The sequence below is a fragment of the Phoenix dactylifera genome, chromosome 3 (genome assembly GCF_051530095.1).
Source record: "Phoenix dactylifera cultivar Ajwa chromosome 3, Ajwa_hap1_PhDact_Kaust_v1.1, whole genome shotgun sequence".
NCBI lineage: Eukaryota > Viridiplantae > Streptophyta > Magnoliopsida > Arecales > Arecaceae > Phoenix > Phoenix dactylifera.
In genome coordinates this window covers 52,942,207-52,960,528 of record NC_143192.1, presented here as the reverse complement: position 1 = coordinate 52,960,528, position 18,322 = coordinate 52,942,207, and the positions used below count along the sequence as shown (strand labels likewise).

Below are 18,322 nucleotides of genomic sequence, written 5' to 3'. Positions count from 1 at the left end.
AATGAAAATCAACAATAAATAATGTCATAATTATAGAAAGTACAAATATTTAAATAAACCTTAATGATCGACAATGATTATGGAGAGTACAAATGTGGATTTTAATGATTATCCATGATTTTAGAGTGTTCAAATATAAAAATAGATCTTAATGATTATGGAGAGGGGGACGGTATGTGCTTGATAGAGATTATAAAAAGGAATCTCATAATTGTAGGGAGTGCAAAATAAAAATGAATCCCATTCATCGTGGAGAGATGAGAGTGTGCATGCATGAGTTGGTTGCCTAATAGAGGAAAGAATAGGTGGGTGAAATGCTTTAGAGTCACGATCGACTCTTGTCCACGATGCAGAGAATGGGAGGGGATCCTTTTGTAATACATTAATGAAGATGAATGCATTGCCAATTAGCTATGAAATTATTTACATGGAATGGAGAAGACTATAGCTTAAATGTAGGCTTCAATAATATCATTTGTTAGAATATGTGGCAATACTGCGATATGCATTGGATTGGTGATCAAGCAGCCATGAAAAGTCACAAATCAATAGGTCAGAGAGCATACCTTGTGCCATGAATATGATATTGGCAAATTCCTTGTGTTTCGATTTTGTAGCTAAAAGTATGCAGGCCTGCTTGCGATCATGAAGCAATCTAATTTTCTTTCTACTCACTCTTCAACTATAACGAGAGGATTGGTAAGGATCCAACTCATAGGATCCTATATTTGCAGCTGTTGTTGGACCTCCCATCATAGTCCTAGTCTTAACAGGAATTCCATATTCTATAAAATAACTAGGAATAGTGTCCTAACTTGATTGGAAAATCTTTTATTAAGGATTATTCAGGTTTTATTAAAACAAAGTACTAAAGAGATCCTAACCAATGATTATTTACGCCATATTAGAAAATAGTTCTAGCATTTTTTCGTTTGGCCTATAATTATTATCATTAAAATAATATCTCTCTAATTTTTATAAAGAAGATATTTTATTTGAAAACAGACACTCTGAACCATGACCCAAATTAGGCGGTCAAGTGCACTTATAATAGCAGAGAAGTCAATCCATTAAAAGAATAATGGGGAAGAAAAGGATCCTAAGAATCCTAATATTGCGACTGGTAGGTAACCACCTCCTCTCTCAAATAATGACCAAGATAGTTTCTTTGATGGGATAAGATTGTGGTTATTTTGTACGAATCCTAAGAATCCTAGCCTAGTCTATTTTTTAAACTTATAATGTTCCATCGGGCTTTGACTAAGGTATAGGTTAGAAAACTCATTCTTAAAATTTCGTTGTGGATACATTTTAATCAAAATAGTCTAACAATCATAGCTGGAGGTACGCATCATTAATATTATCACTGCAAAAAATTATTTTATTTGAGATATTTTCTCACATTGTGATATCAGAGTATCCTTCTAGTCTTATTGTTTGGTATTTAGATTTGAATCTCATGCAATTTTGACATTGCATGGCTAATTTTTATATATTATAATAAAAGCTGAAAAGTTTAGTTTTTATTATTATTTTCATTGCATTGCACGCTATCAAAAACGAAAAAAAAGGAGAGCTATTGAGGACGAGCATGCAGTCCATAGGTGTTTTGAAGGATAGCTGGGTGACTAAGCAGCCGATCAGCCGACTTCCGATCATGGTAGACTCGACGAGGAGGTTAGTATGGATGCCTATGGGTCGGTCGCAAGTACGAACCAGAAATCTCCACACTTTGATTAGTAGGGCACGAGATCGGCAGATCGAGAGAGGATGAATATGAAGGATGCGGGTTCACCCACGGATGGCACTTTTTGTCTGGAAGGTGGCATGGGGCTGCCTACCGACCAGGAGTTTGCTAGCGAGTCGGGGCATGCGGATTTCTCAGTGCTGTGATTTGTTTACAGATACAGAGGAGACTATTGATCATGTTCTATTATAGTGCCTCAGGGTCAGAGAGATATGGAATAAGTCTCCTGTTCCACTTCCTCCTTTGGTGGAGTCGGCACAGAACCTTATTCATGTGCTAAGAGCATCAGTGCGGAGCCCCAGGTTTGTTGAGGCAGGCATTCTATTCACACATCTGACTTACTATATCTGGTTGGATAGAAATGCTGGACTTTTTGAGGGAAGGAGGTGGTCTTTGAGGATGGTGGTCGATCGAGCTGTGCTACAGGCAGGGGAGGTCACCAGTGCTACCGCTTTGTTCTCTTCTGGAATGATCATGGACATATAGGGTACTCTCTCCGCTGTTACAGCGCCCAGGTTCGCCCTTGTTTCATGGGTGCCCCCACCCCTTGGTCATCTCAAGGTGAACTTTGACTGTAGTCAGTCGATGGACGGTGGTTCTGGAGGTGTGGGTTTTGTGATCGGAGACTCCCTAGGCAGGTTGATAGCCGCTAGGGGGCCGTCGCATGCCAGGGCTCATCGTTGTTGGGGCAGAGCTGCGGGCTGCTTGGGAGAGTTTATCCTTCGCGAGGAGGGTCCTCGGCGCCGTGCGGGTGCATCTCGAGGGGGACTCTTCTGCGGTGATTGATTGGACCCGGGGTGCGGATAGGTACGGTGACGGTCATCCGCTCATCCTAGAGACCCGGAGATTTGTTCAGGAGATAGGCGATTTTCAGGCAACACATGTGTACCGGGAGGCGAACAAAGCAGCTGACTGGGTCGTCTCCTATGTTGCTCGGCACTCCGGAGAGTTCCTATGGACATCTGTACCCAACATTTCCACTTCATTGTACTCTTTACTTTCTTTCGATTTGGCTGGATGTACTTAAGCTAGAGCTATATGAATTGTCGTTTTCACCAAAAAAAAAAAGAAAAAAAGAAAGGAGGGCGGACAGGGAGATAATATCATGATGTTTTTGGGTTCTTGACGACTCTGCGGATCGAGTTGAGTTCGGATGTTCCCGTTTAGCTCCGCCAAACTCCCAGATATGAACCACCGAGGTGGTAATACAATTAGAACGGGGCTAAAATTCCACCGGAGTGGCCCAGATTCGAAACACGTGGGCGTCGATTAAATGCAGAGACTGGATGCCCCCCGCCTAATTTGCCCGGTAGAGTCGTCATCTGGTCTGCCGGTACTTAGGTGGTGCTGGTGTGACGTACTCACACGTGGAAGGGGCTGCCACGTTGGTGGGGCTCCTCTGCGGGTGGGGAGGGTATGAGTAAAACTTGTCTACCCGTATCAAACATTCTCCAGCGGGAAGGAAGCCCAGTGGGGGTTGCTACGCGGGTGAGGTTCTCCTCACCCCCCTCTTTCCTTTTCCAAAAAAAAAAACTCTCAGATAATGATGGCATGGGACGTGCTTTCTACTTGGGACCACTGCGTCGGGACTGTGCCGTCAGAATACCGCACTGTTTCGGCGATGCATCGGACAACTGCCAATAGGTGGTTAGTAGCAGGAGCGGCTCAAAGCATTTGAGAGCCTAAGGCGAACTCACTAAGGGAGCCTTTTTCGTTTCTATTTTGTTTTTGAGGCTTTTCCTGCAATGGGCCTTCTTTGGGCCTGGGTCTTAGGCGACCGCCTCAGTCGTCCAAAAGTTGGGCGGTCCTGGTTAGTAGGGTTAATGACCCTCCCTCGATTCGTCTTCATCTCCACCGGCGACACAGTTGCCGCTGCGATCGAACCAAGACAACAACCCTACTGCGCCCTCCCCACTCTCTAACCTTCGCTCTCTTCATGCTCTCCTCACTTCTCTCTTGTTCGCTTTGCAAAGGTGGGTTCGGTTGGAGAGCTATTTCTTGCTTAAATATATTCGGATTATGCTTACATCCGAAGACATTTCTGGGACCGGCTCGGGCTCAAGTTGGGCTTGAGCCAGGATATTGACAAATCTTCAAATTAAAGCCTGGAACGAGGCTGGGCCCGGGTAGGGTGTCCCCCGAATCAGCCTCGCCCAATTACATCCCTAACTTTAACATCATAACACAAAACAGGATCAAAGCACATAATTAACTTAAATTGCTCAAGCATGGATGATTTCTTTTATTGTGCTCAGTTGGATACGTCGTAGCTAATCGATGTATGACTATTATGAGAAGATTAGTACTTTGATTGTCCCCTAAGATGAGAAAACTTTTATTTCATGATTACTTAAATAATGATGAGACTGACCTTAACATCAATTATATATATAAGTACAAACCAAAGCTATGCACCTATATATAACTACCAACAACATCTAAAAAGATAAGAGCAATTGAAGAGATTTGATTGGAACGTACAGACACTACCATCAGGAAAAAAAGAAAAAAAAAGATAGCTCAAGGTCCCTAAAATTAGATGCAGCAAAAGAAACTCATCGTCTCAATAGCATTCATCAATGTACCTCATCATAGAAGTCCAAGTAGCTCTCTTCAAGTTTTAATTTTTCTCTCAAAGAAACGGTTACGAATGAGATGGGGCAACAAACTTGTAGTATCAATAGGCCCTTCAATTTTAATTTTCTTTGGAAAAAGAAGGTTAGAAGTGAGAAGTTTGTTTTCTCAAATAGTGGCAAGAATTTCAAAAATCATATCCAAATGTCATGCCCATATCCATCTCTAACCAGAATCTAAGTTAACTGAGAAGCCTAAACAAAAAGCTTTCCACAGTTCTCATGAACTAAGATTAGTGAATAAATCAAAGCACATCCCACTGCATGATGCAGCCAGTTCGATTAAACATGAGCTGCTTAATGTCACATTGCAAACCAAGAGTCCTTACAGACTTATGAACCAGAAAATTTGCCACAAGAAAATTTGCTAGATCTAAATCAGCATCAATCTAAATTGTACAACATCAATTAAATTGGCCAACTGATAATTCTTGGTGTCGCCTGAACTACAAAATTTTACAACAAAATATGTACAGTTCTGGAGGAGAAAAAATAGATTATTTATTGAAAATTTCTTAACATCCTCTGACTTAGTGATGAGTGATCTCTTGCCCGCCTCTAAGCCTTATAATTAACCTGCATGGAAGCAACAATTCATGATTGAGCTACCCTCTGGAGGAGAAAATTGTAACTGGGCGAGTGATAGAATATTAGCACTTATTTTTTTATTGAAAATAGAAACTGCGTCAAAAGTAATTATAACCAACAGGAACATGTGATAATCAAGGGCTTAATTTATTGTCTTTCAAATGGTGGATTCGTTTCATTGGAATTCGGCTTTCTGGATATCATGAAGGCAATGAGAAGATAAAAGAGTACCAAAAAAAAAAAAAAGGAGACAGAAAAAACAGACATTGTTTGGCCTCTTGCTTCATCAAATTTACTTAATGTGCAAAATATACTTCCACTCAGCATCATGGGAGAAAGACAAATGGTTATCAATATCTTCCTGCGATACAGAATATATATGTATAGCTTTAGAAGTAAATATCATATCATGATTAAGTTTTAAAGCATTGGTCTACATGAAAGATGGAGCGTATGTCAGAGAAGTGAAAGAGCAATCAGAATGTTCAAATATACCCGCATATCCATTATAAAGCAATTGAATCTACATATTGAAAAGGGTGTCCCTAACTTATCTCAAAGTCCCCTTTACCAATAGCTGTTGCCATTTCATGCTAGTCCCTACTAATGGTAAGGTCTGACAATATGTTCCTACATGGATATGCCGCATGATTATCCTTACAAGCCAGTAGAACTGCTCCTGCCAAAATATGGTTAGGCCATGTGATAAACCACAGCAACATATTTCTTTAGGTAGCTTCAGTCATGAAGTAACTGGCCTTCTTTTTTCATCTATGCAAATGATTTGTATATCAAAAATACTTTCAAAAGCATAAAAGATTTGGAGTAGAAGTTTATATTTGGTCGACGCAGGGTGATTTAGAATGATTGTATAGTTGTTTGAGCTGGAATCCTCTTGAGATTAAGACATTATGTATTAGTTCAAGCACATTTTGAAGATGAATTATTTGAGAACAAGTAGAGTTTATTAATTACTGTCATTTATTGTTGGTTTCCAAGGACTGCATCCTTTTCTTCATTCAATCTGACTTTCCTCTCTTCATTAATCCTCTTTTACATTATTATTTCAATTTCTGCAAGCTATCATGCATGCTTCTGCGATCACATAAACCGAGTCATGGGGAATTAAAAACTTCTTGTGGCATGTAGTTTGACAACATTTCTTGAATCCTATTACCATGACCTGCTTGAGTTGTATATTTTAACTTTTTCATCAGTGTTTGTGAGCAGTAAGATGTCAGTTACACAGACTGATAACATAAGCAATTTCTGCTTCATTTTCCAACTCTATAGTCCATATTTCCCACTAGAAATTCAATGCTTAATGACAGATATTTGAAGCATTAATTCTCTTTAAGATATTATTTTTGACCAGAAGCTAGGACTTTAGATATCTCGATTCCTGTTTAGGGTTAATGCCTGAAGTCTAGTATAATAATGGTTGAGAATTGGATCTCGTGAGGAGGCATCTCATGGTTAATTTGGAACCATTGACTATGATAAACTACGTGGCAACTACTTTTATAGGCAATAATAGGCATATCAGGATGACTACTATGAAAATTCTATGTGAAATGAAAAAAGAAATTAACTGCTCTAAATATTTCATATTGCAGGAGACCAAAAAAAAATAGATATCAAGTGGGAAATAAAGAGAAGCAACACATGGTAAACTATGGGAAACCACTCCCATATACTAACACCGCTACCAATGAAATTTCACATGCATTAACACATTACAAGTCAAAAATAAGCTAATAATAGATATGCAATGGAAAAAGGCATAATTTGAAGGTCAAATGATGGTACCTATTGTACAATGCTGGAGCAGTTCACTGAATCCAATAATCAGAGATGTTCTATAAGAATTTGATCCCAAAAGAAATGGGTTAACATCCGCAGCTGAAACGGGGAACTCTGGTCTTCACCAGTGTTCACATGTAAAATAGTGGCTTCCGCAAATAATGGTAAAAATCACTGTCATGTGGGTAAGAGCAAAATTGAAGCGTTACTTTGCAGCTAAGCTACTAGGTTATAGAAGAATCATCTTCAACCTGACATACTAATTGTTCCAATGCAGCATATATGCCTTCTTTCAAGGGGTGCAACTGATCTGAGGCTCCAAAGGAGTGGACAGAATCATCAACTTCAATCCAGCTTGCAGCTCGCTCCTTCCTCACTTTTTTCTCCTCCATGAAGCGCCTTACGTTCTCAACAGTCTCCCAATTCCCAACATCAGCATAGATATTTGAAAGAAGCACATATGCTGCAGAACTATGAGGCTCCAACTTGAGAAGGCGCTCCGCCACCTCCCTTCCTAACTGTAGATTCCTATGAATCCTGCATGCCCCGAGCAATGCATTCCAAGCCCGAGCACTTGATCTACACGGCGTCTTTCCAAGCCACTCCATCGCCTCTTCGAAATGTCCCGCACGGCCTAGCAGGTCCACCAGACACACATAGTGATCTTCTTCAGGCACAATGTGGTGGCTTTCTGCCATGGATTTAAACAGTTGCAGCCCCTCCGCCACAAGACCTGAGTGACTGCAAGCAGTGAGGAGCACCACGAAGCTATTGGCATCAGGCTTCATGTGAGCACTAATCATTTCCTCAAACATCCCAATCGCCTCCCTCCCAAGACCATGCTGCCCGACTGCTGACATCATGGTATTCCACATCACGGTGTCCTTCGTACCAGGATCGGTGAGATCAAAAACCCATCGGCCTCCCGTCAAATCCCCACATTTGGAGTACATGTCGACAAGAGAGCTGAGGACTATTGCGTTGGGATTGAAACCGGTTCGCAGCAGCCGGGCGTGAATCTGCTTCCCGTGCTTCAGCGAAGCAATAGCGGCGCAAGCACAGAGACTGCTACTGAAAGTGAACTGATCAGGCCTAATGCCCTGGCTCATCATTCTCTGGAACAAGTCGAGAGCTTCGAACGGATGACCATGACGTGTGTAGCCTCCTATCAGGGCAGTCCACGAGACCGGATTCCTCTCCGGCATCTTGTCGAACAGCGTACGAGCCAAGACCAAGTCACCGCAATTGGCATAACCGTGGACAAGCGTGGTCCAGGCAAGCACGTCTCTCGTGGGCATCTCGTCAAACAGCTTCCTTGCGTCGTCTAAGTATCCACATTTAGCGTAGGCATCAACGAGGGAGCTCGAGATGATGAGGTTGGACAAGAACCCGACGAGAAAGACCTGGGCGTGGACCTGGCGACTGAGGCCTGGGTCGCGGAGACGGTTGCAGGCGATAAGGAGGCCGGAGAAGGTGTGGGGGTTGAAGCCGAAGGAGGAGCGGCGGAGCTGGGAGTAAAGGCCGACGGCATCGCGGAAGGAACCGGCGCGGGCGAAGGCGATGATCATGGTGTTCCAGGAGACGACATCGCGGTGAGGCATTCGGTCGAAGAGGCGGCGGGCGGGGCGGAGAAGGCCTAGGCGGGCGTAACCGGCGAGCATGGCGTTGAAGGAGAAGAGGTTGGGGTGAGGCATGCGGGCGAAGAGGCGGCGGGCGTCAGAAGGGCGGCCGCGGAGGAAGTGGAAGGCGAGGAGGTGGTTAGAGAGAGGGGTATAGGAGGGGTAGAAGCGCTTGAGGCCGGAGAGGCGGAGGAAGAGGTGGACGCGGCGGGCTAGGGGGAGGGAGCCGGAGCGGAGGCATTGGCCGAGGAGGAGAGAAAGGGTGGAGGGATCTGGGCGTAGGCCGCGGCGGGCGAGGAGGGGGAGAGCGTCGACGGCGAGGTCGAGGCGGCCGAGCGAGAGGTGGTGGTGGAGGGAGAGGAGGAGGCAGGAGGGACGGCTGGATTTGTTGTCGGCGTGGGGCATCGGGAGGTGGAGGATGAGGGGAGGAGGTGATGGTCGGGTGACGCCGCCGCCGCCGCCTTCATCTGGGCATCATCCGAAGGACAGAATCCTGTGATCTGAGTGGCACTCAAAAATATTTTAATTATTAATATTTAAAAAAAAAACCATGCAAAAAATTCTAACTATTTAGGAGTTCTAAACTTTTTTTTTCTCAACTTTAATTAATTTAGTATGACCAATTATGGAACATAAATTCAATTCAAATTCTAACTATAAATTCCATCTAACTATAATGACAGAATTGTCCCATGACATCATGTGATAATTTCATCACGGTGGACTGAATTCATAGTCAAAATTAAAATTGAATGTATTTAATAATTTAATAATTTAATTACACTAAATTAAAACTAAATTTTTTTCATATAATTATTTTATATTTAAATAATTTTTGAAAAACAATGTAACTAATAAATACATTGTTCTTCTCGTGATAAGTTGACCTGTATATGCTGTTTGTCTTTTAGGTTCAGAAAAAAAGATAGTAAGTTTTTTTAGCTTAAATTAAAATTTGGGAAGTGGACGAAACATTTCTCTGCTTTCATTCCATCCAACTCCTCCCTACTTTTTTCTGCCATAAATTAGGACTTTGGATCGTAGATTCAAGATTGCTGTCCTCTCATATCATTCAACTTCGCCCAACTTTTCTTAGGCCCTTTACTCTTCTAAAGAGCCCCGGCAACTATATATTTTATCATTATAGATAAATATTTTGAAGAAAATACAATATTTGATGTGAGCTTCAACGAAAACTAAAATTTTATAGACTATAAAGCTTTACAATGGAAGATGGTTAAGGATGATTAAATGGATAAATAAGAATATTTATTTCAATGATTTCAATTAACTTTAGCCTAGCAATGTATATGTAATTAATTGTACGGCTAAATTGATTGATATGAGGAACAAAAAAGAAAAAGAATCAGGTAATTAATACACAAATTGGCAAGATTTTCAAAAGTAATATGCAAAAAAATCATTGCAAACTTTAATGACAAAATGATCTAGATATTTGGATGTTCAAGAACTCGACACCTGAAATATTTCAAGAATATTTGTTCCCAATAGGTCAAATAGACTATGAGGATCTCAGTGCAATAGTTTATATATCAAGAATTCATGTGCAAATTTTAAAAATTGATAAACTAATATTAAAACAGATCTTTTTTTATTTTAAGAACTCAATATAAATTTTTTTATAATTTTAATAGTACAATATACATACTATAGTTATGATATGCAAGCATGCTCTAGAAAAAACCTTTGCTTTAGACTAATTACGCCACCAACTCAGCATAATTTTGATGAGAAAGAATTTTCTCATGATCTCATGAAACTCATACTAAATCACAATCATCCTAAGTCGCCACCGCACGAGCGGGTGGTGGATACTTGTGGGCAAAATTTCCATTGTCAAGGTTGGAGGATACCCTAACCCTGCATATATTCTTAAACTCTCTTCTCAGCACTGATGAAAATTGGAAACCAAAAAGGGTTATGTCAAAAAATACTTGTTCCGATTTTCAGTGCAATCAAAATTTATTTATTATATAACCAATATTTATAGAATATGTTTGATTTATTATGGAATACATGCATCATAGATTATATATCCACTAAGCCATGTTTAGCTGTTAAGCTCATAAAAACTAGGCCCAGCCAACTCAAATGCAGGACGGTCCGATGGGTCATGGGCTGGCCCAGTCCGCTCCGATTTAATGGTCACTCCACTCAAGCAATGTAGTCATTGCTGAGATGGCCCAAAACAAGCTTTCCATTTGCAAGATATACCAGCAAAGAATCCTGATAGGCTGATAGCTTAAGAAATTATTTCGTAGATTCTACCCAACCAAAAAAAGATTATTTTGGAAGAGAGAGTTGGCAATATGTTGATCAAGGGAAATGCAGATGGTTGTCCATGGGGATTTGGAATGCCTGCACAATCTTCTTATGCCTCTTCTCTATTTCCCAAATAATTGTTCTATTTATGTATTCATTATATTTTATATACTGAATGGTTAATGACATACAGATCATGTCTTCTAATTTGCATTCGTTGAATATATATATATATATATATATATATATATATATATATATATATATATATATATATATATATATATATATATATATATATATATATATATATATATATATATATATATATATATATATATATAGTTTTAAAAAACAACTCTATGTTGAATGGTTAAGCTAAACGTGTCCTTGATTTTGCTAGATAAAGAGAGAGTTTCCTAGGGTTGTAAATATCTGTTGCAAATCCCCTAACTAATCATTTATTGGATAACAATTTCTCTTTTTCTTTTCTTTTTTCTTTTTTTTTGGTACAACGGCAGTTCACACCATATGGGTATGGATGTGGCTAACAAAATCAGAAAACAACAAAGCAGATAAAGAACCTGGCACTCTGGCACGCTCCAGCCAAACGAAGCCTCCGGAGTGGTGAGCCGCATAGAACGCAACCCAATTCGCTGCACCATTCGCTTCCTGGTAGGTGTGTGTGGCCTAAAGGGTGCCACACTCTTGCCGTAGTCTACGAATGCCGAGGAGCAACGCCCTACCCTTGCCAGCACGACCCTGACCCCGGATCCAATCGATTACCATGGCTGAGTCGCTCTCAAGAATAAGTCGATCCGCACCCAGTGTCCGTCGGGCAAAGAAGATGTCCTCCCAGGCGGCTCTAAGCTCAGCATATACCACTGATGACTCAAATATCTTTTGACCCCCCGCCGCCACCAATCTGAACTCGTGATCTCTGATGACGAATTCTACACCGCCGCAGCTCCCGTCCTCAGCCATACTGCCGTCAAAATTCACCTTCAGGAAGCCAACGGGTGGGGGCACCCAGGATACGTACACATATCTGGGCGCTATAAGAGTAGGAAGGGAGCCCCAGATATCCCTGGCTAACCCGGTAGGTGAAATCTTAGCAGTACTATTGAACTCCGCCTCGTGCAGCAATGCTCTGGTCACCACCAACCTCGGAGACAAGCTACTACTCTCAAAGACTCGGGCATTCCTGTCTAACCAAGAGTGGTAGGCCAGGTAGGCAGCACGAGTCTCTCTCTCCTCCATCTCCGACCCTGACGCTGATGCCTCCAGAAAAAGCAGAAACTCCTCGATGGATGACCACCTCAACCACTGATCATGATGTGCCCCAGTACTCCTCCATATCTGACTAGCCCATGGACACTCGATGAGCACATGGTAGATGGACACCTCCACATCTAGACATACTCCACAAACTGCATCAATCTTCACTCCCCTCCATGCCAGGACGCTCCTCGTGGGTAGGGAGCCCCAGGCCACCTCCCATAGAGTAGCACGATGCGAGGGTGAACGCGCAACCTCCAAATCTAGCTACCCTCAATCTACCTTCCACAATTTCTCTTGTTGTTGGGCTACAGGTTTAATAGTTTTCTTCACTTTATCATGGGTGGGCTAAGCGAGAAGGGGCTGCTCATCACGGCCCATGTTACATTTGCTCTGCTTAGAGAGCAGTCGGCCCGCTCTTTTTCGCTCGATACGGCCCAAATATTGAGCCTGACGCTGACGATGGGCTGGGTTTTGCTTGTCGAACTCTCCTCCCATCTCTCGTTAAAGTCTTCTTCAACTCTTCCTATTGACACTCTTCTGTATTATGATTTAAGTGTCTTCATAATATCATTCAAATCTAATCAAATATAATTTCAGACATCATGATTGATTCATAAGGTCCGCTCCAATACCTTATGTAATGATGCAATGCATTATTCAAAAAAAAAAAAAACCAGCCAGAAATTATTACTTGGATTTATTTTCATGTAGAGTCAGAAATACTGTATACATCTCTTTTACTGTTGCATACTTCTATCCTAGGTATGCGTCTGCATCGATTCTTATATTTGTATATATTTCTCATATCTTGCAATACTTTATATTTTGGAATCAACTCCTCTTTTTACCAAAAAAAAATAAAAATAACATCCATGACAACCCAGGTCCCAACCTCCTTAGCTTCTAGAGGAACGCCGGGCACCTCTCTTTATTTTATTAAACTCAGATGCCTCCAACAGTGGGGGTTAAAAAACAGGCAAAACTTTCCATTAGATATTTGTCATTCTTGGTTACAATATTCTTTGAATTATGGAAAAAAATCTAGAATCATTAGCAATTTTTCTCTTGACCAGATAATTCTCTTAATTATCCTTCAAGAAAGAATTAATCTACAACTATTCGATTATTCTCCAATTATACATAAATTTTATGATTTATTCATGAAATATTGATGATTTACTTAAAAATAATAAACGCTACAAAGTAATGATATCATATAATGTTGCTAGTGCTGATTTTTTTGCTATCATTTATTATTTTTTTATCTCTTAAATTTATTTTTAAATAATAGACTCAGATATGGTGAGTGACAGAGTGGCCTTTCAGGATAGGCATATATTTAGGAAGGCCAACAGGGCCACAGACTAGGTGGCTTCTTATGTGGCATGTCACTCCAGAGATACCCTATAGGTCGGAGAGGAGAGTTGCTCAAAACACTTCGAGATTTGTTGTTTTCTGATTTTATTGGGTGTATCATCTGTACTCAACTGTATGAAGCGTTCGTTTTCAGCAAAAAAATAATAAAAACAATAATAATAATAATAGACTCAAAAATATTTTAGAAAACCTACTCTTCTATTTTATTACTTTTTAATTCTTTATTATCCAAATTCTTTCCGAACTTTTGATAACTTTTTAAATTTCTTTTAGTAAATTTTGAATCATTATGTCCGTTCCTTAATTTTTTAACTATATTGTGATCCAGCGACCCATCTTTTGGCACATCCAAAAGGTATAGATGCTCGTCAACTACAATAAAATGCTTGGGGCCGGTCTTTTATTCTAGAAAGCTCGTTTCTATTTCTTGGGACCTCATGTTGCTGCTGCACCAGAGGTTGATGAACACATAACCTATATGACTTGAAATTGATGCTTGGGGCATTAAGTTAAAGAAAATTTATGGAATGGATATTTCCCTGGCCAACTCTGAATCAAGTGTACACTAAGCCCTATTCTTAGTTTATTTTCGTATATGGATCGAGTTCGGCAGAAGCCATCAACAATGCCGGCAATAAAATTGGCGATGAAAGCATCGCAAAGATCATAATCTATCAGGGTGGCATCAATGATGGCCTTGCAGGTTAGATAACATCTAATTGATGCCTAACTTATTCTTCAACCTATGGTGTATGTTATTCAAAGGGGAATTTTTTTTTGAAAACTGAACTTTTTAGCACTTGTTGAAGTTTGTGGTGCGGCTGCCACTACTATTAACATGGTTCAGGATACATGACTAGTTTTAGGTGAAGCTAAATGATATTAGGGTAATGACCTTTTTCTCTCCTATCAAACTAAAACCTAGAACTAGAATAGCAAACAGTTAGCTCCCTTAAGGATGTAGATAAAGAATTTATATAAAAGTATCATAAGTAAGTCTGCTATAAGGATATGTTTGGTTGGAGGGAGCTGGGTTCTGAAATGGGAATGTGAATAAGTGTCTCCCACTCGAGCCATCTGGTTGGAGAGAGTCCTAATTCTTATTCCCATTCTATGGGGGAATGGAAATAATGCCCATATCCTCCAAAATCCAATCCCGCCTCTTTTCTTAGTAATCAAATCCCATTTTACAAGATTTACTTTAAAAATTATTTCTCTAAAAATATCTCTCTATTTAATTGTTTTTTTCAAAAATACCTCGCTGCTTAATGGATTTTTTGATTCTGATTTTAGTCATGAACGAGACACAGGGAGAATATGGCTATTCCGATTCTAGTCGTGAACCAAATGCATCATAAAATTCTAGAATTTAGTATTATGGCATTTAAGCCGGTTGGAGATTCTTTCAACTTTCCCATTGAGCCAACCATTCCCAATAGGAACTCACAGAAGTTACATGGGGAGCAAGTTACCAAGGAAGCAATTGAAAGAACAAAAAAATATTGCGTCACACAAACTAACAGTCAATATTTAACGTAGGACTATATGTCAATCTTTTGATACTTAGGACTCATTTGGTTCATAGGAAGAGAAGGAAGAAAAGTGTAGTTAATGAAAAAAGAAAGAAATACCTCATATTTGGTTGGAGTTTTCAAAGAAAAAAAAGATAGAAAAGTAAGTTTTTCATGGAAATAACATTCTCATATTTTATTAAAAAAATCTGTGAGAAACGAGAAAATGACTTTGCCATGAAGTATTTTTTTTTCATAAATGCCCTTAAACTTTTAGATAGAATGAGGTAAAATCTTTTTTTTTCTTTAAGAATATAATAGATATTTTATACAAAAAAAAATAGATGCTTAACTAAATATAAGCCACTCTTCAATGTGTCCTTTTTTTTATGGTCAACCAACATGTAAAACTACTTTTTCAGACATCATATATCCAAGCATCAGCTTCTTAAAAAAATTATTCTAGTGAAAAATTTTCGCAAACTAAACTGCATTCTTAAAGATCACTTTCAATCATTGGAGCAGGTTGCCACCGACTGGTTTCTTAATAACCTGCAGATATTGCTGTTGCAATGCAGCTGCATGCAATTGACATTTAATATTTTTAAGAATGATTCTTCAGCAATCAGGGCAATTTATTTGTCTCACACCTTCTTTGTTGAAGAGTGATGACTAATGAAAAGATTTAACTATTTTATTATCACAATGAAATTTAGGTGGCTTGCCACCATTAATTTTGCTGTAAAAGAATTTAATGCAGATGACAAGGCTATGCATTTGCGTATTTATTTGGGTAGGCAAACAAGGTGACAAAAAAGCAACGACTCATCTGGCTGGCAGCCTAACCTCTATAGAAGAGAACTCGAATACAGTCCTGTGTAGCAGCAAATAATCACCATATTGCTCAAAAAACACTATATATGAAAAATAGTTTGCTAATCAAGGATGCATAGTATGTAGTATCCAAATATGAATTGTGACACATAGAAACGGATTAATATTATTGTAAGGAAACAAAAATTAATCAGAATTGAGGCAGAAACATGTCATGTTTAAATCTGTTATGGTAGGTTTTATGTGGTTAGCTTTGGATGTGTCTGCCAAATACCTGAACATGGCAAGAAATGGTAGCGTGTTGTTGTCCCTGTCTTCTCTTTTCACTGGAAGAGATTGAAAAAAGAAAAAGGGAAAGCATTCCCCGTTTATGTCAGCACATCTGCACAAGATCACCATAATATTTGGTCATTGCATGCTTTATGATATGAATATTAATTGACTATTTATTCTACTATTTGCTTTACGAGATGATAAGATCTTCTACATGTTTGTAAAGAGAGTTTTCTATGATATTTGAAGTTGATGTAAAGTGGAGTCTCGACTTTTTGCTCACCTGATGCTTTAAGGCTTTAAAATTGGATAGCAATCCAAGATAAGGCTGCAAATGAGTCGGATTGACCCGTGATCCGACTCGATCCGATCTGATTCAAAGAACCTGTAAGGTCTGGTCGGATTCTAAAATTAGACATGTTTTATCTTTTGGGCCAGATTTGGGTTTACTAAATTCTAACCGGATTTAGATTTTTTTTGGATTGAGGTCGGGTTATAAATAGACTCGATCTGACCCGAATGACCTATTGGGTCATAAATTTTAGCTATGGACTTAACCCGACTCAATCTTCTATTGGTCTAGGTCTAAGTCAAACAATAAGACCCAAATAAGAAATCGAGCAGGTCGGAGTCATTCATGACTCGCTCCGATCCAATCTATTTGCACTTCTAATCGAATATGACCCCCATGACAATTTAAGTCCCAACCTCCTCTGCTTCTAGATGGACGGCCTGGGGCCCATGCTTTTCAGTATATTAATCTCAGATCTCTCTGATGGTGGAAAAATATGTGACACCTCCTAAGAATATATTCTAGTGACCCGGCATCTACATTGACATGGTCCCCTCCTGAACATTTTGGCGCATCCCGGAGGTAGCATATATAAAGATAGCCTGACCAGAGCTTCTAGAAAGCATATATTTTTACTCTTGGGATGTCATGCTCCCTCTGGCATTCTTCCACAAAACCAGGTAACAACTACTCAGCCCATACATAAGGATCATTAAGCTAATATTCATGGATATATGCTTTTTTGATACTATACTTGTTCCCTGGTTAGGTCTGAATTCAATGCACCAGAAGCTCTTAACCTTGTTTAGTATCGAGGGATAGGAATCTGATGACCAAAGCCACATGGAGGTTGGAGTATCGATGTGACCAGATATTAGATTAATGAAGAGGGTGATGCATAGAGACATTTTACCGAAGGTGGCATAGAACATGGCTTTGGACGTGGAGATACATGATGTCCGATTGATGGCCGGCCTGCATGACAATGTGTGGGCAGCATGGTTCCGGCTGCAAACCATGCCATATCACGTCATCTTTCTTCCTTTTTTTTCTCTCTTTATATATATATATATATATACGGGTTGTAAGAAATGCCGCTTCTATGGTATGAGAATTTGTGTGAGCATGTGTTCAGTCCTATATTAGTTATTCGTTGAGAGATCTCGAGTACTTATATAGGATTAAAAAACCTAAATAATAACTTCTCATTGGCCATTTTGGGTGAGGTTCTGTATTATTATAAATGGCATCAGAACGAACTCTGCCCGTAGCTTATGTAGACTAAAGAACATTGCAACACGGGTTCATGAAAACTGATCACGGGCTGATCATGATGCTTTCTGATTAGATTTGAACCCTTAACCTGACGAGAATGTTAGAGCTTTAATAGCAAAAATATGTGAGGAACCGTGTGAGAAAAAAAATATCTTTCGGCTAGCCATTTTGATCCCATCTTATTTCATGGCTCAAGCTTGAAATTATAATTTTATCCAATCCAATCGGTCCACTACTCTATCCTGGTTAGCTCTTCAACCCTATCCGATCTAAAATTTTACCCATCCAATCTTATCCCGAGATAAGTATAAAGCATATGAGGGTAATAATCTATCCGGTCCGGACATGATCCAAGCCCTCCCTGGTCTGCACTATCGTAGGGAGAACAATAGTTAGCACACATTCTAAAGCACTTGATTATGACGACAAAACCAACCTTCTAGATGACGAGCATAAAATATATTTTTTTTCTGAAAAAAGTAAAGCACGAAATTTAAATGCCTTGTGGCCTGCACTGAAGCCATGTGGACCATATCTCTGCACGGATAATAAAACGAATCTTACCTGCCCTTCCGTCTATGACCGGGGCACTTTTAATCTGTGAGATAATGCAATATATGGGAACTTGACGTCAGGTCCAGAGCTTGTCGCATTGATTTAATTTTCTGTTGTATGATCCCTTTGATGCGCTACACGTGGTACTCGATTTAATCATACTCATACCCTATGTGGCACCCTGTGAGAGAACCACGTAGCTGTTTTATTTCTCTTGCATTGTATTTTATCGTCCGACCCACATCCATTTT

At 39.8% G+C, this 18,322-nt stretch overlaps 1 protein-coding gene across 4 annotated transcripts; it reads right to left on the bottom strand.

Annotated features, from left to right (window-relative positions):
• Positions 1 to 4,623: 4,623 nt before the first annotated feature.
• LOC103706204 (Pentatricopeptide repeat (PPR-like) superfamily protein) lies at positions 4,624 to 8,899 on the bottom strand. 4 transcript variants are annotated; one of them, XM_008790242.6, is made up of 2 exons: positions 6,778 to 8,899; positions 4,624 to 4,956 (listed from the first exon to the last, which is right to left on the bottom strand). In XM_008790242.6, exon 1 carries the CDS (start codon positions 8,793 to 8,795, stop codon positions 6,996 to 6,998), a length of 1,800 nt encoding a protein of 599 aa, XP_008788464.2. In that variant the 5' UTR covers positions 8,796 to 8,899; the 3' UTR covers positions 4,624 to 4,956; positions 6,778 to 6,995. The 4 variants fall into 4 exon arrangements, with proteins under 4 accessions (XP_008788464.2, XP_089785933.1, XP_089785932.1 ...); XM_089929807.1 differs by having other exon boundaries at positions 4,624 to 5,641; positions 6,778 to 8,887; XM_089929806.1 differs by lacking the exon at positions 4,624 to 4,956 and adding an exon at positions 5,097 to 5,647 and having other exon boundaries at positions 6,778 to 8,887.
• Positions 8,900 to 18,322: the final 9,423 nt, after the last annotated feature.

Excerpts from the sequence above, each read along its gene's own strand:
- LOC103706204 (XM_008790242.6), bottom strand. The coding sequence starts at position 8,795 with ATGCCCCACGCCGACAACAAATCCAGCCGTCCCTCCTGCCTCCTCCTC.